Source organism: Polypterus senegalus, chromosome 7 (genome assembly GCF_016835505.1).
Source record: "Polypterus senegalus isolate Bchr_013 chromosome 7, ASM1683550v1, whole genome shotgun sequence".
Taxonomy (NCBI): domain Eukaryota; kingdom Metazoa; phylum Chordata; class Cladistia; order Polypteriformes; family Polypteridae; genus Polypterus; species Polypterus senegalus.
In genome coordinates, this window is record NC_053160.1 from 144801578 (window position 1) to 144828793 (window position 27216).

A 27216-nucleotide genomic window follows, 5' to 3' on the forward strand; every position below is an offset into this window, starting at 1 on the left:
GCAAACACGCTGATTTCATTCATTAGCTCATGACAGCAAGAGCTCAAAAATCATTTGAGAGTAATCATCACTGTTGGATCAGAACATAGAAACCTGTGGAAATGAGAGAGGAGATTGAATAAAATATGTGGAGGGGTTTTATGCAAAATAGCAGTTTGACAGATTCAGAATGCTGAGGGGACATTCAATTATTTATGACAACATCTGTCTGCAAGACTCTCTTGGAGACATGGTGGAATTAGGCTTGATTGGTGGGGTCTTCTTCTTTTCTGCAGTTAACATTTCTGTAAAAAATATTTAATTTTGTGTCATATGAGTGATAAAAGTCATCTTTGAGCAGTAGTATAATGGCATTTTTAAAAAGTTAGCTCTTCATTTTACCTGCTAATCTAACGTTGTTATCAGTAATCATAATCTTACCATGCAGCCCCTAGAACATAAACATATAAGTTAAATTTAGATCTGTAGAAAAAACTGACTAGCTCAATATAATCACAAAATTCAATGAAATCAAGCTATAATAATTGGCAATCTTTAAAATTAAACATTAACAATGAATGTAATTTACTGTATCCTTGCCAAATTATGCAAAAAACACAATATTACCTTTCAATCAGTATAGAGCGTCAGAGATTTTTCAGTGAGATTGTGGAATTTTTTGTTAATATATAATAATATTTTACATGAAGCCATAACACAATTCATTTTTAAACATAAGGAAAGGGATTGACTGTAACTTAAGGGTTAACTAAATTCAACTTAAAACTGAAAACGTGTTAGTGAAACTACTAATGTTGTTTTTCAAGGTGAGAATAAAGTAAATGAGCAATGAACACACTTCCAGAAAACAGGGATAAACTGATGGGAAATCCCATACATCTCCTATGAAGCGATGCTAAGATCAATAGGACAATCCCGCTTAAAAAAGCACTCTTCAGAATAATAGGATAATCTACATAAATCAGAAATTTTTGGTAGTGTTAGTTGATTGGGGGAGGTAATAAAGTTCTGCATATTAAGAGTCAGATGATGTGATGTGTTAGATGAAGCAATGGTAATTAGAAAAAGTATAAAAGCAGATGAATTGTTTAATTGATTGGATTGCTGTACTGGGACTTTGCTATGAGATGGTGTTTATTTTAAACTAGCAAAGTACCCACGCTTCGCAGTGGCGAAGTACTGCCTTAAATTTTTTATTAAGAAGAAAATTAAACTTTTTTAAATTGAGAGAAAATGTACCAATAATTATTTGTTAAGGATCTCTTTGTATACCACATTGTCAGTTTGGCCCTCCGGTTGTAATATGACCAAGCTGTGCGCTGAGCTTACTCTTGAGCATGCAACATACAGTTGGCCATGTGAAAAGTAATCTTGTTTCAAATCTCACAGCTTGGATTGCTGCTGTCATAATCGGTTTGAGTTTCATGGTTTGTTTCAATTACGATGGTATTTGCAGGATTCGTTGTGTTGAAGTGACATTCGGCATCTGCCAAGCGTTGTAAGCATAAAACAGGTTTCATCGATAACTTCACACACAGCTTTTGAGAGTTTAAACATTCATGAAAATCAAAGTGTCCACTACTGAAATCATCACCTGTGAATCTAAGATGTTTAAGAGGCATTGGGGGTTGTCCAAAGGTGTAAAATATTTGGCTATTTCGGTACACTTGAAAGCGACAACCGAACAATTCAGCTGCAGCCATCAACTCACATGCAGAACCATAGGTGAAAGGCTTAAGCATTCCACTCTTATAGTGCTCCTGTGTAGTATAATTATCTCATGTACCGTCATCAGTCCACACCTTGAACCTGTCCCAGTCATTCAATTCATAAGGCAAAATGTTACTTCGGATATCAAGAGTGAGCCTGATATGGCCGTGCAATATGTAACAAAGAGAATGGAAAAGGCAGGTGCCATCTATGGGCATGGCAACCACTCGGTAAGTGACAGTTCTTTGATTGATGGTGATCACCTCGATAGACATGTTAATAGGGGTATGGATGGAACAATAAAGGAAATGGGTACCTGAACAATGTAAAGGAAGTCTAAAATACCTACACAATAGCTATAATCGTAATAAACGAACAATAAAACAGCGGAGAAGCCGTAGATTAAATAAAAATGCTGTAGTTATCAGCAGGGAGACGTGAATCCCGTGGCGAAGCAAGGAAGGGAATGTAGAGACCGGAGCGACGGACGGCCTTATATAGGCAGGCAGCCAACAACGTGGGAGGCGTTGGGATGGGGAACCCAATGCTGCCTCACACGGTGACCGAGCTGCAGGCTTTGGACGTATATATGTACGTAAGTAGGATTCAGTTAGCGTTGGGAACCTGCATACCAAATTTCTTGAAGATGGGCTGATATGTAACAAAGACCGTTGGAAAGTTCAATATGGCGGCTGACAGTGGCGTCATACCACCGAAATAAGTACGTACATTGGTTTCGGTTAGCGCAGGGAAGCCGCCTACCAAATTTCGTGAAGATGGGGCCATAAATAAGAAAGTTCAACATGGTGGACGTTGTTGACCGTTATGATCGTTACGCGTAGAATTTCTAAATGAAACCTGCTTAACTTTTGTAAGTAAGCTGTAAAGAATGAGCCTGCCAAATTTCAGCCTTCTACCTACATGGGAAGTTGGAGAATTAGTGATGAGTGAGCGAGTGAGTGAGTCAGTGAGGGTTTTGCCTTTTATTAGTATAGATAACTCCATTTGCCTTTTGTTCTGTATGGTGCTGTCTTTTGTTACAGAGCATTTTTGTATCAATAAGTCTTCTTATTTATGAAGATTCAATGTGTCCCTCTGTGTTACTAGAGTTTTGACAGTGATTCCTCCTCTAGTGGGCATTTTTTGAACTGTTCAGGACTCTCAAGTACATAACACATTTCCACGACTTTGCCAAACTCAAGTGAATTCGGCAGGGTTTGCTCATCATTATATAACTATTAAAAATATGTTCCCTAAACAGGTGAAAACACTTGCCAAATATACTCGCACTGGAATACACTCTCCCACGGATAAGTCGGGCTTGATTTTACTGGACAATTTCCGGTATTTTATACTGTCGGTCGTATAAGTCGATTGCGGAAAACTCAGCTGTTGGTCCAAGAGATTATGATATGCTAATGCCCACCTGAGAGAGTAACCACGGAGCACACTGCCTTTTCTTTCTATGTATTGTGCCTACGTGACCACATGGTAATACCCAAACTATTCCGAAGTGACGTTTGCACCGTTTTGTGTTTTTTGTATCTCACACCCTCATACACCTTTATCATAAGAGCATCCCTTATCTACGATGGTGCGTTCAATCAGAAGAAAATATGAAGTTGGTTTTAAATTAAAAGTCATTGAAGTGGCAAAAGAAATTGGTAAATGCACTGCAGCAAAAAAATTCAATGTGTCTGAAAGACTGCCGCGAGATTCGGGGAAGCAAGAAGATGTAAAAAATAAAAAAAATTTGAACAGGCATATAAGTTGGGGTCTGATTTTATGATTGATTTTTCAGGTTTCAAGACCCGACTTATGTGCAAGCATATACGGTATTTCCAAATCAGCAACTTCGTCACATTAAGGGGCCCCAGATGACCAGTCTGTTCTCAAACCCAAACCTTAATATTGCCCTTGGGTCAACTTCCAGTCCAGAATGCTATCCTATGATTGGACTTGTGTAATGCCATTCAGGGTCAAGGACAGGGTCAAGGAAATGCTACGTATCCAAACAGCATTGTGTTCAACAGGCCCATCCAATTCAAGACACTTCTCTCACAGGGGGCCAATTTAGAGGCCGTCAGGAAACAAAACATGCAAGTATTTGGGATATGAGAGGAAAAGTGACGCTCCCAGGGAAAAAAAAAAACTCATGGGAAGAACATGCATATCCTGAATTTTAGACTAAAACTATGGAGCTAGGAAGCAGAGGCAACCACAGCACAACTGTGAATCTATATTATCTGCCATGTTGCATTAAATTAAAATTCTTCACAATAAAGCTAATGCTAACAAATTCCAGCTTACAGCAGAATCACTTCAAATTATAGTGTTGCCATTATTTCTATTTTTTTTGTAGTCGAGAATTAAATTTGGGAGATATTCTATTGTATCGTATAGTTGTGGTCACCTTCGTAAAAGACACTCTACCATGTACTTGAATTTTATCAGCACTGTACTCTATAAATCACAGAAATGCTTGGAACATTTATATGAATATTGACCTTAACCATCCATCACACCTTACAAAATATCATAATTTGCCTATGTGACCATGATAAAAATGCAGCACTGGAAAGGATTAATTAAAGTGGTCTCCAAGAAGATGGAGAATAAGTGGTTGAAGGGTTTTGTAATTATTATTATAATTTGCTGTGATCTGTCTGGAAGCTGGAGAGAATATTAAACAGAGATGCGATATGCCCTGCTGCCTCATTTCTGTATGTTTGCCAATTACACTGTGCTTGAGCAATTCAACACATGTGATCACGTGTTCCTGGGCTCGCTAAACTGCCGCTGCCATTAATCATATAATTGTCTCTCAGAGTGTTGTGTGGTTTATAAATGGGCATCGAAAAATAACATTGGACAGCTCAGCTCTCCCTTCATGCTGAATTGTAAACATGTGTTTTACTTTTTTTGCTAAAATATCATAGAACCTTCACAAAGATGTACTAATTGTACAACGTTCTACCTTCTGTGAATCAATACTTTTAAATACAGAACACTTTGATTTCTGTCATTCACATGTATGTCAGCAAGTTTTTGGCTTATTCTTTGCTTTGTTCACTTTGTCATTATTACACAAACTTCTTTTCTCTTGGTCATCTTAAATATTATAATCAGTCAAGATCTGTGTATACTATTGATCTCAGCTGTTAACATTTGATTAATATTATGTTTTAGCTTGCATGTTTAATTCAGTTGTGGATTTCAGGAATGGTTTTCTCAAAGAATGTTTGGCTCATTTGAAAGGCTTCTGTTACTGTACAATGCCTGTCACATTTTTACTGGCTTTTACAATTTAGCCTTTATGTGTTTTGATAGAAAGGCTAGATTTTAAATGTGAAGGAGGCAAATTCACTCTTGACATTCAGCTTTTCAAAGATGACTAAACATGTCAGTCAATTTTCTATTGGCACTACGTGATCCATTCATCCAATTATGCATTTTTGAGCCCTCTTAAATATGGTGTTGGCTTTAGACGGCCTGGAAGGCCTCATTAAGTGAATTAAGTGATCTAGTAATAAATAATTTTCATAAAATCGTGCTTAAGTAAAGCAATACAACACTGGAAAATAAAAATATTAGCATCACAGTTGCAACAGCCATTAGAGTAATTAAAAGATTCTTCATCAGTTTAAAGAAAAGATCCAATTATTACTCTTAACAGATAAAACTTCTCATATTTATTAGACACAAAGAGGCAAAATTACAAAGCAGCATGATGGACACTTCAAATGACACCCCAAAATTATCAGCTTCAATACTTCTCAGTGGCAATCTGAAATATGCTAGTTACTCATTCGACTGTTGACCAGGTTGTTTAAGATTTAAGATAAACTAGCCGTTTATCTTTTAGGATTCAAAATAATGCTAATACAAAAATGAAAGTGTTTACATTCGTTTTAATAACCCAATTATGCACAAAAGCCAGATTTCTTATATGCCATGTACATGCCACGGAAGTATCCACAAATATAAATTTCCTGAGACAAATGCTTGGATTTCAACTGGTTAAAATAATTAATCTCAATATTTCAAAAATAGCTAAATTTATGTTGATGAGCTGAAAGTACAGTGCTAAGCTCAGTAGCACAATCTCGAGAGCAGTGTAGGGGGTGACACATTGAAAGTAATGTGCGTTAAGTAGGCTGATTACTTTTTAAAGTAACAAGTAATCTAACAGAGTACTCATTTTAGTGAATAAAAATCTGTGTTATTATTATCCCACTTACTTATCTTACTGGGTGTAAGACGATAAGCACACATACCGGTACATCACTTCTATGTAGGGCTCAATCGCACAGTCAAGCAGAAAAGAGTGTGCTGCATGCCATCTGGTAAAAAAGAATCCTCATAATATACAGTTAGGTCCATAAATATTTGGACAGAGACAACTTTATTCTAATTTTGGTTCCATACATTACCACAATGAATTTTAAATGAAACAACTCAGATGCAGTTGAAGTGCAGACTTTCAGCTTTAATTCAGTGAGGTGAACAAAACGATTGCATAAAAATGTGAGGCAACTAAAGCATTTTTTAACACAATCCCTTCATTTCAGGGGCTCAAAAGTAATTGGACAATTGACTCAAAGGCTATTTCATGGGCAGGTGTGGGCAAGTCCGTCGTTATGTCATTATCAATTAAGCAGATAAAAGGCCTGGAGTTGATTTGAGGTGTGGTGCTTGCATGTGGAAGATTTTGCTGTGAACAGACAACATGCGGTCAAAGGAGCTCTCCGTGCAGGTGAAAGAAGCCATCCTTAAGCTGAGAAAACAGAAAAAACCCATCTGAGAAATTGCTACAATATTACGAGTGGCAAAATCTACAGTTTGGTACATCCTGAGAAAGAAAGCAAGCACTGGTGAACTCAGCAACACAAAAAGACCTGGACGTCCACGAAGACAACAGTGGTGGATGATCGCAGAATCATTTCCATGGTGAAGAGAAACCCCTTCACAACAGCCAACCAAGTGAACAACACTCTCCAGGGGTAGGCGATCGATATCCAAGTCTACCATAAAGAGAAGACTGCATGAAAGTAAATACAGAGGGTGCACTGCAAGGTGCAAGCCACTCATAAGCCTCAAGAATAGAAAGGCTAGATTGGACTTTGCTAAAGAACATCTAAAAAAGCCAGCACAGTTCTGGAAAAACATTCTTTGGACAGATGAAACCAAGATCAACCTCTACCAGAATGATGGCAAGAAAAAAGTATGGAGAAGGTGTGGAACAGCTCATTATCCAAAGCATACCACATCATCTGTAAAACATGGTGGAGGCAGTGTGATGGCTTGGGCGTGCATGGCTGCCAGTGGCACTGGGACACTAGTGTTTATTGATGATGTGACACAGGACAGAAGCAGCCGAATGAATTCTGAGGTGTTCAGAGACATACTGTCTGCTCAAATCCAGCTAAATGCAGTCAAATTGATTGGGCGTTTCATGATACAGATGGACAATGACCCAAAACATACAGCCAAAGCAACCCAGGAGTTTATTAAAGCAAAGAAGTGGAAAATTCTTGAATGGCCAAGTCAGTCACCTGATCTTAACCCAATTGAGCATGCATTTCACTTGTTGAAGACTAAACTTCGGACAGAAAGGCCCACAAACAAACAGCAACTGAAAGCTGCTGCAGTAAAGGCCTGGCAGAGCATTAAAAAGGAGGAAACCCAGCATCTGGTGATGTCCATGAGTTCAAGACTTCAGGCTGTCATTGCCAGCAAAAGGGTTTTCAACCAAGTATTAGAAATGAACATTTTATTTCCAGTTATTTAATTTGTCCAATTACTTTCGAGCCCCTGAAATGCTTTAAAAAACTGTTAAAAAACGCTTTAGTTGCCTCACATTTTTATGCAATCTTTTTGTTCAACCCACTGAATTAAAGCTGAAAGTCTGCACTTCAACTGCATCTGAGTTGTTTCATTTAAAATTCATTATGGTAATGTACAGAACAAAAATTAGAACAAAGTTGTCTCTGTCCAAAAATTTATGGACCTAACTGTATGTCCTGTTTAGTTTTTATCCAGCTGTTTGCTACAGATATGTTGAAACAGTGTGATTGGGTGACACAGCAGATAGTGTCCATATATCAAAATCTTTGAGGGCTCAGGTTGGGGATGTAAAACAGGGTTGGATATTATTATTATTATTATCATTATTATTATGAAGAACTACATTTATTTATAAAGCACCAAAAATTGTCACTTTCTTCGCACTTTATTGGAAAGGAAGTTAAGAAGGCAGACTCGCAATTCGCTGTAGTCGCTGGGGTGTGTTGGTTAGAACACAGGAACTAATCCAACCATTGCAAGAACATTGCTTTAATGTTGAAATGCCAGAAATTCACATGAAGTAGAACAACTGTACAGGTAGGTGAGTATGTGTGTGGTTCTAACAGGCAAATAACAAAATAAGACATTTAGTACACATATAAATGTTATTTCATTATGCACAAATACACAAATGTCCAATAGATGGCACTATAGCTACAAACTATCGATCAAAGTATTTGCAATTACAATTTCAATGTGGTAATGTAACAGGTTTATATCCATATTAATACACAACATCTCTTAAAGATTTAATGCAATATCCCAATAATTTACAGGCTGATTTTTTATATTAAACAGAGTGCATCCTCTATTTTACTGAATGCTTCTAATGGGATCTATAGTAATAATAATAAACACTAAGTAACATAACATATTAACTTAACTACTAATTCGGAACAGTTTTCTCTCTAACATTTAACACTTGACTTCTAAATATGTACATAAGAACTTACATTTGGTCAACAAATGCACAAACTTAAATTTTCTCTAGCAGCTCCAGTAGTACCGGCTTTTACGTGATACATCTCTCAATCACACATGCTCACTGCATACTCTACGGTTTTCCTGTGGTCATGCTTCAGCGCCTTAAAGGCACACAAGCTTTTTTTACAAGCTTGTTTTTAGATAGATAGATAGATAGATAGATAGATAGATAGATAGATAGATAGATAGATAGATAGATAGATAGTGTAAAAAAGCGCAGAGACACAGATAAAGGATTGGGGTGCACTCACACAAATGCCGCATATTATGGTTTTGAAAACAATAAACACAAATCAATGTGTCGTGCAAGAAACATCTTTTCCAGATGCGAATATCTGATCAGACCTGAGAAAGATGGTCACAGTGCTGGTAATATAGTCAGTGTAGTCAGCGAGGTGGAAAGGGCAGGTCCAGGACCCCAGGACCGGAAGTAATGTCATAAGCCTGTGATATGTTTGTTTCAGAGAGAAGGAGAGGTGAAGCATTATAAGACAGTGCCAGCCCCTGGCTTGGAGTGGAATTACAAGCTGACGTGTCCTGAAGCTGTTTCTCAAGCACATGTCTGTGACAATAGATAGATAGATAGATAGATAGATAGATAGATAGATAGATAGATAGATAGATAGATATGAGAAACACAGATAGATAGATGGATGATTTTATTTTTAAAATTACATTATTAAACAAAAGAACAACAACAGCAGTTATACAGTACATCAAATTAAACATAAACAACAAAACAGAAGATCATCACAAAAACATTCAACCAAAGAACAAAAAAAAATTTCAACATTCAAAAATAACCCCCATCATCACTTCATGATTAATTCCTTTTTATCCACAATGTACAAAACTTCCTAAGTACCCCATATGCATTTGAAAGTGTTAAGTCTTCAATACATTCTTAAAAACCCAAATCCCCTCTTAATTTTCTTTTAACTAAAACTTTAAACATAACTAACACATCCGTAGCCAATACATTTTTAATTTTCATTTCTCCTTGTTTTTAAAATAGCTAATTTAGCCAGCGCTATCAAAAAGTTGGTAATTAAATGCTTATTCTTTAATTTTTCTGAGATTTCCACTACTGTAATAAAATAATTCACAGAAAAATCTAAATCAAACTTTTTAAACAAAGAATCAAGGAACTCAAATACAGGTGTTAATCTACAGCAGCATTCCAAAAAATGACTGGTTTCTTTTTAAGAACAGAACGGACAAGTATTGGTATCAGAAGACCCCAAAATAGATAATAAAGAACTTGTAACAACTGCTCAGTAGAGCCACATCCATTGTAATACGCTACCCTTTTTTCTGGTGGGAATTTGTACAATATCCCCCAAGCAGGTGTAGCTTTGATGCTTGATTATAAAATGTCTCTCCACTGAGTGTCTTTCAAGGCCTTTAAAGCATGAATGTGTGATAATTTAACACAAATTTCACATAATGATTTCTTCCCTAAGTAGAATAAATAATATACTATCCTTATCAATTTGCACCATTTCCCTGGGCAATTTTCAAAGTCTACAGTGTTAGGCTTCACAAAAATGTCAAATTCTGAACCTTCATCTAATGTGGCGAACTCCTCAGACATGACCTTTTCACACATCAGTCCAGTCGCTAGATTTTTAAGTGCCAAATGTATTTGGCTTAGCAGGACGCCTATCAGGAGCTCTGACCTCACACACATCACAGAAGCTAAATAAAATGCAGTTTTCCACTTTTGTTCATTCTGATCAAACAAATGACCAACCTTAATAACTCATATTTTAATTAGTGATAAGTTAAACTAACTGATTCCAAAACTAGACACTTTTAAACATTATTTCATATTAAAGGCTCTTCTAAAAACCAGAAATGAGAGGTCACATTTATAGCTACTCTCTGCCACTTCATCTGGCATATTAAAAAGGATATTAATATAAAAAAATGATAAAACTGATAAAGCAAAATTGTAGATATTAATAAGGAAAACATGTCTTTCATATTTTCACCTACATACATACATACATTTTATCACTACACATTCATTTTCTATACAATATAAAATGTACCATATGTAGATGATTAAAAGGCACGATAGATAGATAGATAGATAGATAGATAGATAGATAGATAGATAGATAGATAGATAGATAGATAGATAGATAGTCATACTAATTTTTTAAAATTATAAATGACAAATAAATCTAATTAAAGAAATGTTGTATCTCATGATACTTCAATTAAAATGCATTCTTTTACTAGGAAAATGTAATTTTCCATTTCAGGAGATATGAGACCTGACTCTTGCAGTCAGCACCAGTTGTCTGTTTCCTGGTAACCACCAAGAGTCCTCACTGAGATCAGTGCTCATTGGTTCATTTCAAATTATAATGGATTAATTGCACAACTAGTAAATTGTGTGCTGAATGAAAACCTTTTTGTTAACAATGAAATGCACAGGCAAAAGAAATGTTCTGAGCTGAATTATTAAAAGTAAGAATATATATGACAATAATACTAGTTAATTAAAAAGTAACTGGTTATCTATGTAAAAATATTTATCTATGACAGCTATTTGATTATTTAAATATATACATATAATAGTTAATTCCACCCTGGCAAGTAACCATTAAGTTAGAAATCTATCTATCTATCTATCTATCTATCTATCTATCTATCTATCTATCTATCTATCTATCTATCTATCTATCTATCTATCTATCTATCTTATTCCCATCTGAACAAAGCTGGCAGCACTGTGAGGATTTTGTTTTTTGATTTCTCCGGTGCCTTCAGTACCATCCAGACATCCCTATAAAGGAGATATGCAGGTGGGTCGGCCTATGGTGTCCTGGATAATGAACCACCAGTCAAGCAGACTGCAATTTGTGAGAATGAAGGACTGTTCTGATATGGATGTGAGCAACACTGGAGCCCCATAAAGAACAGTCCTGTCTCCTTTTGTCTTCACTCTGTACACCTCAGACTATAAATATAATACCAGGTCATGTCACTTACAGACATTCTGCAATGATTCTGCACTTATGGGGTACTTTAACAAGGGGTATGAAACAGAGGAGAGGAGTCAGGTGGAGAACTTTGTTTCCTGGAGCAAAAAGAATTATTTACAATTTAACTCATCAAATCCAAGAAACTGGTTATTGACTTTTGTCACAATAAACATTCTCTACACCCAGTTACTATTCAGGAGGTGGATGTGGAGATGGCACACTTCTACAAGCAGTTGAGGATCCATATTAATGACAGGTTGGACTGGTCTTGAAACACAGGGGAACTATATAGGAAGGGGCAGAGCAGGCTGTTTTTTCTTTGGAGACTGCACTCCTTTAACATGGGTAGTGACATCCTTCACATCCTCTACATCTCTGTGATGGCCAGTGCACTTTTCTGTGCTGTGGTGTGGTGGGCTGGTAACATTACTTCAAGAGAGGCCCACCGAATCAACAAGCTGATTAATAAGGCAGGCTCAGTTATGGGACCCACTCTCAACCCCCTGGAGGAGAAAATGAAGACAAAAGTGATAGCCATCATGAATAATGCGGCACATCCTGACACACTAGCATTTATTCAGCAGAAGCATGTCAAGAAAAGCTACTTTTGCTCCTTTATATAAACAACAATATGTCTTTGTAATGTATCACTGTGACTGTGACTGCTCCTTTTATCATTAGCAAAGTCTGAAGTTTTCTTTCCTTTTTAGCAGTTCTATTGTGTATTTGAGGTGAATTGTTGATCTTCATTATTATATTTATTGAGCTTCTGTAATAAGCCAAATTTCCATCTTGAAACAAATATCTATCTATCTATCTATCTATCTATCTATCTATCTATCTATCTATCTATCTATCTATCTATCTATCTATCTATCTATCTATAATAATTCATACCCCTACAGAAATATCAGTTTTTGTTGATGTAAATTTTGAAATAAATTAAGCTTTTGTTAATGTAAACCTAAAATCAAGACAACTCATGTAGGAATGTTATTCACCTTTAATAAGTTAATGTAACCAACTCTACCTAAAGGTATTACAAATGAGCATTTGTGTCCATACTTTGATTATATGATTATATCCATCTGCGGTGGGCTGGCACCGTGCCTGGGGTTTGTTTCCAGCCTTGCGCCCTGTGTTGGCTGGGATTGGCTCCGGCAGTCCCCCGTGACCCTGTAGTTAGGATATAGCAGGTTGAATAATGGATGGATGGATTATGTCAATGCTTTGTGATTAGGGCTGTATCAGTGTTCATATTTCACCAATCGCATTTGAAGTCGGGTACAATAAAAAGGAAACTTTGCTCATGCATGGCATTTTCTGAAATCATTCTGAATATCACTAAATAAAGCCAACTGACCCTGTAAGATGCTCCTGAAAGTTCTTAGTTGCTTAGTGCACAGATAATCACAGTCCACAAGAAGCCATCAAAAGATCTACAGGATCATATTGCTGAGAAGGGCAGATCAGGAGAGGGACTGAAATAAATTGTAATGGTCATTCTTAGGAGCTGCAGGAAATATGGTAGCACCTTGAAATTACAAGGAAAAATGATAAGCAAGTAAGTATAAATCTCATGTGAGAGAATACCAAGAAGCCTACAATAACCATAAAGATGCTGTAAGGACCTCTTTCTGTAAATGAAACTGATTTTGGTTCTTAGAACTTTTTAGGTTTTTCTTCCAAAAGAGGAATTTGGTGCAAAGATAAACATAAGTCATCTCTTAGATACACAGCACTTGTTGTTACAAACATGGCATGGGCAGCTATAGTGCTGCTTCTAATTTATGGGGGCATGGGCTCTAATCAAGAGGAACTAAAAATATTCAGGTATCAAGATTTTAAACCTAAGGTCCTCTAGTATAAAAATCATGTTTATGAAGAATTTTTGCTTTTCCTTTAACAGTGATTTCAAGCACATGGCCAATTCAAAAAGAGAATAAACTTAAACTTGAGCAGTCAATGTCCTGAAATGGACCTCAGTATAACAGTATAACCTGATCATAACATTCTCATACCTACTTAACAAAATTTAGAACTTGAGTCTGTCCCTGGGTACAAGGGTGAAACCAGTCATGAACAGGGTGCCAGTCCATTGCATAACCCCCTCACACACAGATGGAAAATATCAATTAGCTTATGTAAGGAAAATTAGAGTACCTAGAGAAACCATGCAGACACAGCAAGAATACAGACTTTCAGCCCCAGGACATCAGATCTGAGAGGCATCAAGACTGAGAGGCATCAAGACTAACCATGGGTCACACTTGCTCCTCAGTCCTATAGAAAATCTGAGAACTCACCTAAAGAAGGCTGTGAACAGGGAAAAAAAAACTCACAATCTAACTGAGATGAGTGCATCAAAACACAAAATCCAGGTGTGACCTTATCAAAAGAGTGTTGTGGAAAAAGTTTTCCTCCATTTTCACGGAGACCGGATGAGAATGCAGAACAATTCTTTATTTACACAAATGTCTCAGTTCATGGAGTGAGCAATCAATCATACCAATTATTTGCTTTTATGCTTTTCTACTACCACTTACCTCATCTAATGCATCAATATGAATAGCTTTATCATTTCACCTAGTCAACCAATAATGGTGCCACCAGTATTTTCTGACTAGTTTCGACTCTCCGTTTACTTGAATTTTGCTTCGCTAATACTGGTAATTTAAGGATTGTACTATTGAAAAGGGAGAGTCCCAAGGCTTTGGAAAACATCTTGTATCACTCCTGTCCCAAAGGTATCACGTCCTAGTGAGCTGAATGACTTCCGGCCTGTTGCTCTGACGTCACATCTGATGAAGACCATGGAGCGCTGCTGCTTCACCACCTGAGGCCACAGGTCCACCACGCCTCAACCCTCTGCAGTTCGCATACCAGGAGAAGGTGGGAGCGGAGGATGCCATCATCTATATGCTTCATCGATCCCTCTCCCACCTGGACAGCGGCAGTGGTGCTGTAAGAATTATGTTTTTGGACTTCTCTAGCGCCTTCAACACCATCCAACCTCTGCTCCTTAGGGATAAGCTGACTGAGATGGGAGTAGATTCACACCTGGTGGCATGGATTGTGGACTATTTTACAGACAGACCTCTATATGTGCGTCTTGGGAACTGCAGGTCTGACATTGTGTGCAGCAATATAGGGGCACGAGGGGACTGTACTTTCTCCAGCCCTGTTCAATCTATATACATCAGACTTCCAATATGACTCGGAGTCCTGCCACATGCAAACGTTCGCTGATGACACTGCTATTGTGGGCTGCATCAGGTGTGGGCAGGAGGAGGAGTACAGAAAGTTAATCAAAGACTTTGTTAAATGGTGCGACTCAAACCACTTACACCTTAACACCAGCAAGACCAAAGAGCTGGTGATGGATTTTAAGAGGCCCAGGCCCCTCATGGACCCCGTGATCATCAGGGGTGACTGTGTGCAGAGGGTGCAGACCTATAAATATCTGGGAGTGCAGCTGGATGACAAATTGGACTGGACTGCCAATACTGATGCTCTATGTAAGAAAGGTCAGAGCAGACTATACTTTCTGAGAAGGTTGGCATCCTTCAACATCTGCAGTAAGATGCTGCAGATGTTCTACCAGACAGTTGTGGTGAGTGCCCTTTCTACGCAGTGGTGGGCTGAGGTGGCAGCATAAAGATGAAAGACGCCTCACGCCTGGACAAATTTGTTAAGAAGGCAGGCTCTATTGTAGGAGTAAAGTTGGACAGTTTAACATCTGTGGCAGAGCGACGGGCACTAAGCAAACTCCTGTCAATCATGAAGAATCCACTGCATCCACTTAACAGCGTCATCTCCAGACAGAGGAGTAGCTTCAGTGACAGACTTTTATCACTGTCCTGCTCCACTGACAGACTGAGGAGATCGTTCCTCCCCACACTATGCAACTCTTCAATTCCACCCGGGAGTAAATGCAAACATTAATTTTATTTTAATTTTTTCATTTTATTACTATTTAATTTAATATTGTTTCTTTGTATCAGTATACTGCTGCTGGATTATGTGAATTTCCCTTGGGATTAATAAAGTATCTATCTATTGATCCTAGCACCACTTAATAGGAGGGGTCTTAGGACTTTCACATTAGTTTATCCTCACTTTGAAGAGGTGTCCATTACTCATTTAGCTTATTCTAACCATGGAAAATCAAGCTGCTGGTTTCTCTAAGGCAGGGATCCCCAACTCCATTCCTTGAGAGTCATAGTGGCTGCAGGTTTTCATTCTAACCCTTTTCTTAATTAGTGACCTGTTTTGCTGTTAATTAACTTCTTTTAAATTTATTTTAATTGACTTGCTCTTGAAGACTCAGACCCCTTAATTGTTTAATTTTCCTTAATTAGCAGTGAGATATAAAATGAGCCAAAACATGACCAGCAAACTGTGTCTATCATACAATATCTGAAAATAAAGAAAGATGAAGGTCTCAGCTATGTTGATCTACTCAGGTCTCTAAAACATTTCAACAGTGCTCTCTGAAAAGAGAAAATTAACAATTTTGTTAATGTATGTTATTGCACAATTAGAGCAGCAACAAGCCATGGAATTAAAGAACAGATTTAATTAACAACAAGAATCAGAGCCTAATTAAGAGACTGGTTGGAATGAAATTGGTTGGAGTTTGAGGCCCAGACTTAGTTGCTCTTCTGTTAGCTCACTCACTTCACAATTCATTTCTATTTGGATGCTATTTAAGGAAATAAATGAAGCAATTCAGAGGAACGATGAAGAAATTCAGGGGAAAAAATCTTAAAAAACAAGTCAATTAAAATAAAAGGAAAAGGAGTTAATTAGCAGCAAACACTGGTCACCAATTAAAAAAATGGTTAAAATGAAAACCTGTAATCACTGCGGCCCTCCAGGCTGGAGATGGAGACCACTGCTCAAAGGCAAGGCAGACCTCATGTGCTCAAGCTTTAAGTCACGTTTAGTTAACCCTTTAGTTTCCTTCAGTCCTTTTCCTTATGTTTTAATAATTCTTTGTTACAATTTCATTTAAGGATACACTTGTAATAAATTGTAAAAGATTCCATATTAACTAAAACTTCCATAACAGACTGTCACATGTGTGCTCTTGGGGAACAACTTACAGGCTTATTTGATGACAATATTACCCTGGGCCACCTGAGAGCAGTGTGCAATAACGGTATCTCTTCTTCTTTCCCCTCTGTAGAAAGAAAGACTGACCCGGGTACCACCCAAATATACCCACCTCTTCCTCCCAGAAACCATCATATCTGAGGACATCACCATCTTGGAGCAGACTCAATCTCCCCACAGGACTAGTCAACATCTAAGTGCTATACCACGTGTTTTCTTTTGCGCACCCTTCAATATACGGGGGTTGCCTTCAGGTGCCCCAGACCCTTTATGACCTTTTGTGTTTTCTCTTCCAAGATGTACTGCTGTAATAAGAACAAAAGGAGCTGGCACAAGGTATTAGTTAGTGTGCACATTTATCCAACCAAGACATTCAGAGCTTTCTGTTTTGAAATAATCCATTATCACTAATTTTTATTTTTTATTAGTTGAAATTAAGTTCTGTATTTTAACACATTCTTGATTATCATGGAGCCAGAGAGTGGCAATGTGTTGCATGTAAGGTGAACATGCAGAAGACAGATTGCACTGCATTCTGCACATGTGACAATATGACTACTGCTACTGCTGTTACTACTGATATAAATATTATTGATTACAAGACATTATTTTTGTTTACCGTAGGAAAAGATGAATTGATCATGCAATGCTGGTAATTAATTAAGTAACTTGCTAAGGCACCCACTTTTATTTTCCTTACCTCTTTCTTTAGAAGGGAGTCTACAGCTGTTAGAAGTGTATCAAGGTAACTGGAGCACACTTGTTTTAAGAAACAGAATAACTCAGTTTATTCATAACCACAATGATTATAGAAACTTGACAACTGCATGTGTATCAACATAGAAGACAAGAAGCCAGACAAACAAAACCGACAAACACATAACACAAAAGAGGCTGTTTAAAGAGCTAATTTATCTTGGCACAGATAAACGGTTTTATGATACCAGGTCTTTGACAATGATATCTGATCTAGTTTGAAGTTGTTGCTTTTGTTGCTCCATTTTCAAGTGACAGACTTTTCTTTTTCTTTGCTACATGTTGCTTTGCTCATCGTGTGGTGCTAACTTAGCTCGTGTTTAGGCTCCTTGCTGTGTTCCCATCCTGTAACTTCTTTTTTAGTCTTCTCAGACAGGGCTCAGTTACTGGCACAGAGCCTGGCTTGACACAGTGGAATCTTAGAGCTACTTTGGGGTGTCCAGCTCCAAGATTCAATGGAGAGAAGCTTTCAGTGTCAATGTCAATTTATTTATACAGCACATTTAAAACAACATCATTAATGTTGTAGCCAGAATCCTTTACATTAAAACATACAATACACAATAAACATAAAAAAAATACAATAAAATACAATAAAACACAATACAACCAGCAGTAAATTGAAACAAACAACTGACTGTGAGGAGGGAAACATCAGTATCACAGAAAACTAGAGAACAGAAATGCGTCTTCAGTCTAGTTTTAAACAGTTCAATTGAAGGTGACTCCTTAATGTGATGAGGTAAAGAATTCCACAGATGAGGTGCAGCAGCTGCAAAAGCCCTGTCCCCCTTAGTTTACACTTAGTACGAGGGACCATAAAAGACAACTGACTGGTAGATCTAAGCTCTCTGGATGGCTGGTGTATAACACACAATTGAGATAAATAAGTGGGAGCATGCCCATGTAAAGATTTTAAAACCAGCAGCAATTTAAAATCAATTCTAAAGCTAACTGGCAGCCAGTGTAAAGAGGCTAAAATTGGACATACAGAGGCAGACTTTTTTGCCCCAACCAAAAAACAGGAAGCAGCATTCTAAACCAGCTGCAAACTTGCATATCAGTGATTTATTGATCCCATAATGCAATGAGTTACAGTAATCAAACCAAGAAAAGATAAAAACATGAGTAACTTTCTCAAGATCCTTAGGAGATAAAAAAGGCTTAACCTTGGCTAAAAGACGAAGCTAGAAAAAGCAACTCTTCTCAAAAGAGAGGTTACTATCAAAAATAACTCCAAGATTTGTAATTTGAGGTTTGCAAAAGTCCACGAAAGAGCCAAGAAGTGCAAAACCAGCTTGAGCTTTGGCTGCAGGACCAATTTTCAGCACTTTCATTTTATTATGATTTAGATCGAGAAAATTGTCAGCCATCCAGGATCTTAATTCTTCCAGACAATTGTGCAAGTGATGCATTGCAAAATTGCACACAGCAATATAAACAGACGTGTCATCAGCATGACAGTGAAAAGAAACATTGAACTTCCTAAAAATACCTTCGATAGGATGAAGATATATAGAAAATAAAATAGGACCCAAAATGGATTCCTGAGGAGAACCACATTTAACAGGAGCAGTAGAGGATAAAGAGGAATTGAAAGTCACTATGAAATGTCTACTAGTAAGATATGAGTTAGGCCAGTTAAGAGCAGCACATTTAACAGCAAGATCTCATGATTAACAGTGTCAAAAGCTGCAGAAAGGTCTAGGAGGACAAGCACTGCTGCTCCACCTAAGTCAGTAACAAGAGAGATGTCAATAAACACTTTCAGGTGGGCTGTCTCAACACTATGATAACACCTAAAGCTAGATTGGTAGATCTCAAATAAATTATTGAAGTTAAGATGATCAACCATTTCATTATAAGTAATTCTTTCTAATATTTTAACGTCAATCGGGCAAAAATTAGCTAATACTCTAGGATTTAACTCTGCCTTTTTAAGACAAGGTTGTACCACCGCATGTTTAATAAATGATGACATAGCCCCGTCACTAATATAACCAGCTTTCAGGCTAGAGAAAGTTTACCAGCTTTTCACTCCACAGAGAGTGGGTTAATTCACAAAGAGTCCTTAGTTTTTAAATAGATAGATAGATAGATAGATAGATAGATAGATAGATAGATAGATAGATAGATTATTCTATTGTATTTTAATACATATATATGTATGTACAGTATATATATACAGTATATACTGTGTATATATATATACGAGGTATGACCAAAAAGTATGGTGAATGTTGATGCAGAGCACCATCCAAGAGCAACACAAAACAATTCAATGCAGGTTCTGACATGTCCATCCTAGAGCCTCGTTTGTGACAAGTTTCAACCTGCTTGATACTGTCAGTCGTTTGTGAGCCACTGTTGAGTTCAAGTGTGTTTTTCAAGTTTGTCATTAATAATGGATATCGAGCAACGTGTTAACGTGAAATTTTGTTTCAAATTGCAAAAAGCTCAGGAAACCCATCAGATGTTGAAATTGGTTTATGGTGACACCGACAATTAAGACTGTTTACAAATGGTTTGATCGATTTCATAATGGATCTGACTCAGTTGAAGACAAGAAAAGATGAGGACGTCCTTCAACATCAATAACTGAGGTAAATGTTGAAATGGTTTCATTTTTCATCATGACAACGCTCCTTGTCACATATCCCTTCTAGTATGACAATTTCTGTTGAATAAAAACTTTACGCTGTGTCCACATCCACCTCATTCGCCGGATCTGGCGCCATGCAACTTCTGGCTGGTCCCTAAATTGAAAATGACCATGAAAGGCAAACGATTTCAATCCATTGAGGACATCCAGGCAGCCACGACAGCACAACCAAAGACACTCTCGAAAGAAAACTTCCAGAACTGCTTCGCAATAGTGGCAGGAGCGTATATATATATATATATATATATATATATATATATATATATATATATATATATATATATATATATATATATATATATATATATATATATATATATATATATATATACCATCCATCCATCCATTATCCAACCTGCTTTATCCTAACTACAGGGTCACGGGGTCTGCTGGAGCCAATCCCAGGGCAAAAAGGCAGGAAACAAACCACGGGCAGGGCATCAGCCCACAGCATATACTGTATATATATATATATATATATATATATATAAATGTAAGGGTAAGTCAATACTCATTGCACTTTTATGATAGTTTTGTTTCAGCTGACTGCACAGCTTTCCCCATGCCTATGTCACGTCTGTGGTGTGTCTGTGGTCACATTGGTAAAAGTTTTGTTGTTTTCTGGAAGTAAAATTGGCTGCTCCATTCTCCATTTCTACCAGTATGCAGTAATCAATTTTTTTATTGGGTGAAGTTACAGTATACCAGGTACTGAAATCTATAAAAGGGTTTCAACATAATATGGAGAAAGTATTTAATTAGAGCGTTAACAAATAGATTGCAGATGTTAAAAAATGAAGAAATATTAAACATGCTCATCCACGTCCACTACTGACAACAACATTGGGTGTGATTCTAACAAAACAAGAAGGATTTTGGTACCTGGCACACCTTCTGACCTTAAAAAGCAGATCATTGTGTCCTGCCCTTTTTTGGTGCGAACAGAGAGTGATGCAGCCATGCTTACTTCTGTAAAACAACAAGAGAAACTGAATGATCAAGGTTGAAACTTTACCGCTGTCACCACAGACACACCACTTTTCCACATGCGTGTGAGGAAAGCTGTACAGCTGACACTAATAAAATGATCACAAACGTGCAGATAATTATTTAACTTATAATTATCTGGTAATATTAATACATTAATTATATATAATATATTAATATATTTATAAAGTAGTACTGTTACTACATGTTGTGTACATTGTTCCAGTGCCTGTGGGGATTTTACTTGCACATCAAAATGTAAATCTTAGGTTACTGGTAATTCCGAACTGACTTGTGAGTGGACCCTGCAATGGACTGCTCCCCATTTTTAGTGCTGTCTCCTGCTTTGTGTCCAGTAAAGAGACACTCTGACTTCCTGCCACCCTGTAACTGGATGATTCGGATGTTGAGGTGGGAATTTATATGTACAAATAGTACCAGTCAATAGTCTGGGCACACCCAGAAGTGTTCATGTTTTTGACAGTAATTGATATTTTTTTATTAAGACATCATTAAATTAATTTAAAAAAAATAACCAAACCAAAACATTCCTAGTGTTGCTAATGGCTATTACTGCTTAAAATGACAAAAAGTTACTTACATATGGCTGCAAAGCCCCTTTTTCAGCAGTCATTCATTTAATGCCCTAATGGTCAGCTCCCTTAGCTTATCCTTAATTAGTTCTGTTTAAATGCTAGATGACTAATATTGTAACAGTAAAAAGATGACTCCAGGATGCTGACCTATGAGACAGAGTTGCAAAGAAAAAGCCATGGCAAGGAAAATAATAAAAAAAAAAAAATTAATGTTGACAAAAGATCACAGATGGAAAATGACTGGAAATGCATAGTATGCTCAGTATCCTGGAGTTGTCTTTTCAGTGGTAGAGGTGACACAGGTATTTGATATTTATTTAAGGAAAAAGCCAACTGAGGACCTTTAAGGTGTTTGTTTTTCACACTGCACACTCTGATGTCCTTATCCTCTTGTGCTGTTGCTCAACTGTTCCTACCCCTTCTTTTTCTATCCTGGCTCAGTCCTGTTTACCCTCTTTTCTGAAGACAGTAATGGACATCTTAAAATGTTTCTTTGGAATCTCTTACATATATTACCCTTCATTTTCAATTAGACAATGCACTGACACAATTCTTGAGAAAGCTGTTTCATTTTGGCCATTTTTAAACCCAGAACTGAACTTTAGGAATGCCAGTACTTTGCAACCCAAACAAAATAACATGTTTCAGCAGTGCTAATGCAATTACAAAAGTTTTTCTAATAACCAGTTAACATGTAAACAGGACCAAGTAAGGATAAGCTAAGGGAGCTGATCGTTAGGACACTGAAGAAATGGCTGCTGAAAATGGGGCTTAGCAGTTATTATGTGAAAAATACATTAAAAATCAGTCATTTCAAGCAGTGATAGCCATTAGAAACAATAGCAACGTTTTGGCTATATTTTAAAATCAGTTTAAGGGCTTGTATACCCTTAATCGATTTATACATAGGAGGGATGTTCAGTTATAAACAGGAATTTTCATGCTTTATTCTTATATAGAGTGCAAGGTATACATGACTCATTGGACAAGCACATGCACGTTTGAATTTGTCGTTACTAGTGCTAGCTGCTCTTTCCCCGTTCCTGTCAGTTGTAATCAACATGTCAGAGCAGGAGGTACACAGTGGTGTTGCGCAGAAAATTTGTATAAAAGTTTTGGCAAATGAAGAAGTCATTCCATCTCAGATTTATTCGAGACTTAAAAATCAGTTTGGGGATGAGTGTCTCTCTCAGTCTAGAGTGTATGATTGGTGCAAGTCATTCAGAAAAGGACTATCATCTCTTCAGTCAGCTTAAGGAATTTTTAGGAAGAAAGGAATTCAAGTCGGATTAGGAGGTTATTTATGCTGTGCAAGAATGGGTCAACATGCAGTCAAAAGACTTCTACTCTTTTGGGAATACGCAGCCTCCTGAGCACTGGTACAAGTGTATTGCAGTGGCAGGAGACTACATAGATAAATAGTGTGTTTCATTGTATTCAATAAATAAAGTGTAGCTCATAAATTCCTGTTTATATCTAAAAGCCCCTTGTATGTAAATATCTATCTATTATATAAAAAAATTTGGGGTCAAGACATGATCATCTCAGAGAGACACTTTGAAGTCCCGTGAGACTACTTGCACATCATGCCCTACTTACAAACAATTTTTCAGAGACACTTTAACGTCCTGGGAGACAAGGAAGTGAGACAAAAGGACAGCTGCTGTACAGGCTTTTAAATGATCATCGCACAGCGCAACATGCAGAACACGCAGCTCAGTAGCAGCAGCCTCTATTCAGGCTTTTAAATGATCATCACACAGCGCAACATGCAGAACACGCAGCTCAGTAGCAGCAGCTGCTGTACAGGCTTTTAAATGATTGTCGCGCAGCGCGACATGCAGATCACGCAGCTCGGTAGCATCAGGTGTTGTACAGGCTTTTTAAATGATTGTTGTGCAGACTGACATGCAGATCACGTAGCTCATTAGCATCAGTTGCAAGCCAGCATCTGATTTGTCCACATCTCCTTAGTGTGCGTATATGTCATAGAGTTCCTATCAAATAATACAAACAGTATATGACATAATGAGTAATAATCATCCATAAGTGTTACCTGGTAGATGACCAACCAAATTATCACACTGCGATTCAGAAATATGGCTATATATATATATATATATATATATATATATATATATATATATATATATATATATATGTGTGTGTGTGTGTGTGTGTACTATATGTTGGCACAATGATGCAATGTAGCACTGATGCCTCATAGTAAGCAGACCAGGGTTCATGTCCTTGGTCCTCCCTGTGTCTCAATAGTTTTCCACCATTCAATTCAAAGACTTGCAGGTTAGGTGGACTGGCGACGCTAAATTGGCCTGGTCGGCATATAACAGCGTGTACTGTATGTGCCTGGGTGTGTTTGAGTTCGTTCCCCTGATATGGACTGGCCCCTCGTTCAAGGGATTGTTCCTGCCTTGCTCCCTGTGCTTACTGAGATAAGATCCGACCCCCTACAACTTTTCCGGATTAATTGGGTTTAGAAAATGGTATGGTTGGTAGATAGATAGATTGCATATTGATTATTTACATCACTTTTTTAAAATTTAATGGGGCATATTTATTATTTAGTTATAGTCACGATCACTATCTGCATTCCTATTAAAAACGAAACGTATATTATGTATATTATGAACTAAAAATAATTTTAAAAAGTGGTGCACAGCAGCACAAGTGCCTGGACTACATGAATCTTGTCTGAATGAGCGGCACGGTAGGGAAGGTCACAGTAAACACACACACACAAAAAAGATTCACGTTCGTCAACACATAGAATTTTCCAGCACTTGTTAATTAACAGTATTCAACTGTAATAAATCACAGCATACAGTACTTCCTTCTACAGGGAGTGAAATGAAAAGGCAGATTCAGTAAGAACTGCTTTGTGCCGATTGTACAGCAAAATCCGGCGTTGCTGGTCACACTCAGTGTCCGCTCTTTCGCCAGTCTCAAAGCACAAAGTCCTTTTAATGCGTGTACTCCACCCAGCGGTCACATATTTTATCAGACGTAATGGACAATTTTGAAACTATAGTTTACATTTTAATGGAAAGATGCATAGTTCAACATAGTTGAAGACTTGAAGCAGAAACATTAAAACATATAATATTTGAACATACCATAGTTTACACACAGATTGCAGCAAAATGAATGAACCGTTACCGGCGATCTGCGGGACGAGGGCTTCCCAGTTAAACACACACGATTACTGTCGAGCGTCTGTGTTCACTTTATCACACACAATTAAGGCGGAAAGGTGTCCGTTGTTTTTTGGGTTTTCCTGGCCGTTGTGACAGCCCAGATCCCCAGACCTGCTGCCTCAGGTGGAACTGTCACACGAGTTAATGTCACTAAGGGAGCCTGTGGGCTTCGAGCAGCTCATCGATGGCAGTGTGGAGGTATCCGTGTCCGAATTGGTGGCGCCCGCCGACTGCTCTACTTTCCTCCATGGGTAGGCTAGTAGCTCCCTGTGAAAGGTGTTCTCTCGGTAGTCCTTTAAGCAGGAGAAACACAAGTTTTTTTCCACCTTCCTCAGGAGGACGTTGTTGGTTTTAAAGAAGAGGTACACGTACGGGTTCACAGCGCTGTTAGTGACCACAAATATCCCCAGAACTGCTGTCACCACTTCGTCCAGGTGCGTGCTACTTCCAAAAGCAACTTTCATTTCAATGATGAAGTACGGCAGCCCACATATTATAAACAGAATAATGATAACCAGGGTCATTTTGAGAGTCTTTATTTTAGCCCTGGGGATAGAGCTGTTAGTAGCTGTGATCTTCACGGGTCTCCTTAAATACTTGGGATCGGCGCACCTGGACTCCTCATAGGCGCTTTCCACAGGTTGCTCTTTCCTCCAAATGGTCCATAGAATCCGTGTGTACGCCACGCACAAGATGCAGAATGGGAGGAAAAACACAGTAATAGAGCCATAAATGATGTACACCTGGAAATGCCAGGTTGGCAGGTTGGCGAAGACACTGACGCATTTAGCTTTATCTTTCGCCTGAATCACTTTGAACACAAAAGCCTGGGGAATGGAAAGAAGGAGAGCGGCGAGCCAGCCCAGGGATGCTAGCAGTTTTGCGGGCAGAGGAGATTCCAGGGGGTGCAAGATGACATGGTGTCTCTCGAGCGCGATGATGGCAATGATATTGGACGAGGCGATCAGCCCAAATACCTGAAAGATTTTAAAAACTCTGCAAGCCAGGTCCCCTGCCACCCATTCGTCCTCCAAAACTTCCCAGATTATCTGCGAGAGCAAAGTCATTACTGAGACGCAGACGTCAGCCAGCGCCAGGTTCGTGATAAGAAAGTCAATTTTCCTCTTTTTGGTTTTCCCACAGCAAATCTTATGCAGCACTGTGGAGTTACCTACGAGCGCGATGGCAAAGATGACAGTCAGAGAGATAATTCGGATCCTTCTGTTGTAAATGGGCATCTCGGTGACGTTTCCCTTTAGGATATGCGTGCTTAGGTTCCAGCTGGCCACCAAAGTGGATACATTCGTGTGCCCAGAACTGCTCAAACTACTTAACACCTCCATCGGGGCATTCATAAAACAGTAGTATACTCCAGCACAAAAAAGATCCAGTAACTGTATTTCAAGCAACGGAGGATGAGTAGAGACAACGAAATACTGCGCAGCGACCCCGAGCTGTCAGGTACATTGTCGTGAGTGAGTAACAGGGTCGGGATTTACGGTTTATATAGAGCCCACCGCACGTCACGTCACAATTCAAAGGCATCGACAGGTGGGGAGTCGTGGAAAGGAGCGAGCTTGGCATTGACGCGAAAGCCTGAGCACGTATTCAACAGGATGCCGCTATCTCCGTCTCCCGAGCGCCATACCGCTAGGGGCGCAACAAAAAGTCCGAGATGGGCAGGACAGCGAGATGCCAACCTGGCAAAGCGGTCGGGGTGCACATTTAAAAACGACTGAGGAGAAAAATCTTCATGCTGTTTCAGCTGCATCACTTCAACGAGAGAGACCTTTCGTTCAAATCCTTCACTCCTTTAATAGACAGCGATAGTTCCATTAGCAACGTTAATGCATTCCAAGCACAATTCTTTTGGAGTAAAATTGTAAAATAGGAAAATAACAAAGTTAATATATGCATCACGTATGAAATGGGCACCCTAACACCAAATCAAAATAAAATCATAAGTTGCCATCTAGTGGTATTAAAAATACAAGTCGGTGTCATTCAATTGGTAGCCATGCTTTTTAAGATCTATCTATCTATCTATCTATCTATCTATCTATCTATCTATCTATCTATCTATCTATCTATCTATCTATCTATCTATCTACCTATGTGAATTTTAAAAAATAATATAGTGATTCTTTAATCTGTTCCTTCCTTCATTCAAACCTAATCATTGGTATTTCATTAACTCCTGTTTTTATTCTCAGTTTTTGTGTGTATTTTTATAACTAATTTTACCAGAGCAAATTTCACAATTATTTACATCAATTTATAATGTTTATTACCCATTTCTTTCTTATAGTTGCTCATAAGAGGGCTTTTTTTCGAATTTTGGGAAA

General features: G+C 38.0%; 1 protein-coding gene across 2 annotated transcripts; it reads right to left on the reverse strand.

The window, feature by feature from the left end:
* Nucleotides 1-141: 141 nt before the first annotated feature.
* On the reverse strand, nucleotides 142-26709 carry LOC120532894 (probable G-protein coupled receptor 150). 2 transcript variants are annotated; one of them, XR_005634404.1, is made up of 3 exons: nucleotides 8887-9111; nucleotides 382-430; nucleotides 142-284 (listed from the first exon to the last, which is right to left on the reverse strand). XR_005634404.1 is itself a non-coding variant. In XM_039759367.1 (3 exons), the coding sequence occupies exon 1, from the start codon at nucleotides 26224-26226 to the stop codon at nucleotides 24991-24993; it is 1236 nt and encodes a 411-aa protein (XP_039615301.1). In that variant the 5' UTR covers nucleotides 26227-26709; the 3' UTR covers nucleotides 142-284; nucleotides 382-430; nucleotides 24791-24990. The 2 variants fall into 2 exon arrangements, 1 of the variants encoding a protein (XP_039615301.1); XM_039759367.1 differs by lacking the exon at nucleotides 8887-9111 and adding an exon at nucleotides 24791-26709.
* Nucleotides 26710-27216: the final 507 nt, after the last annotated feature.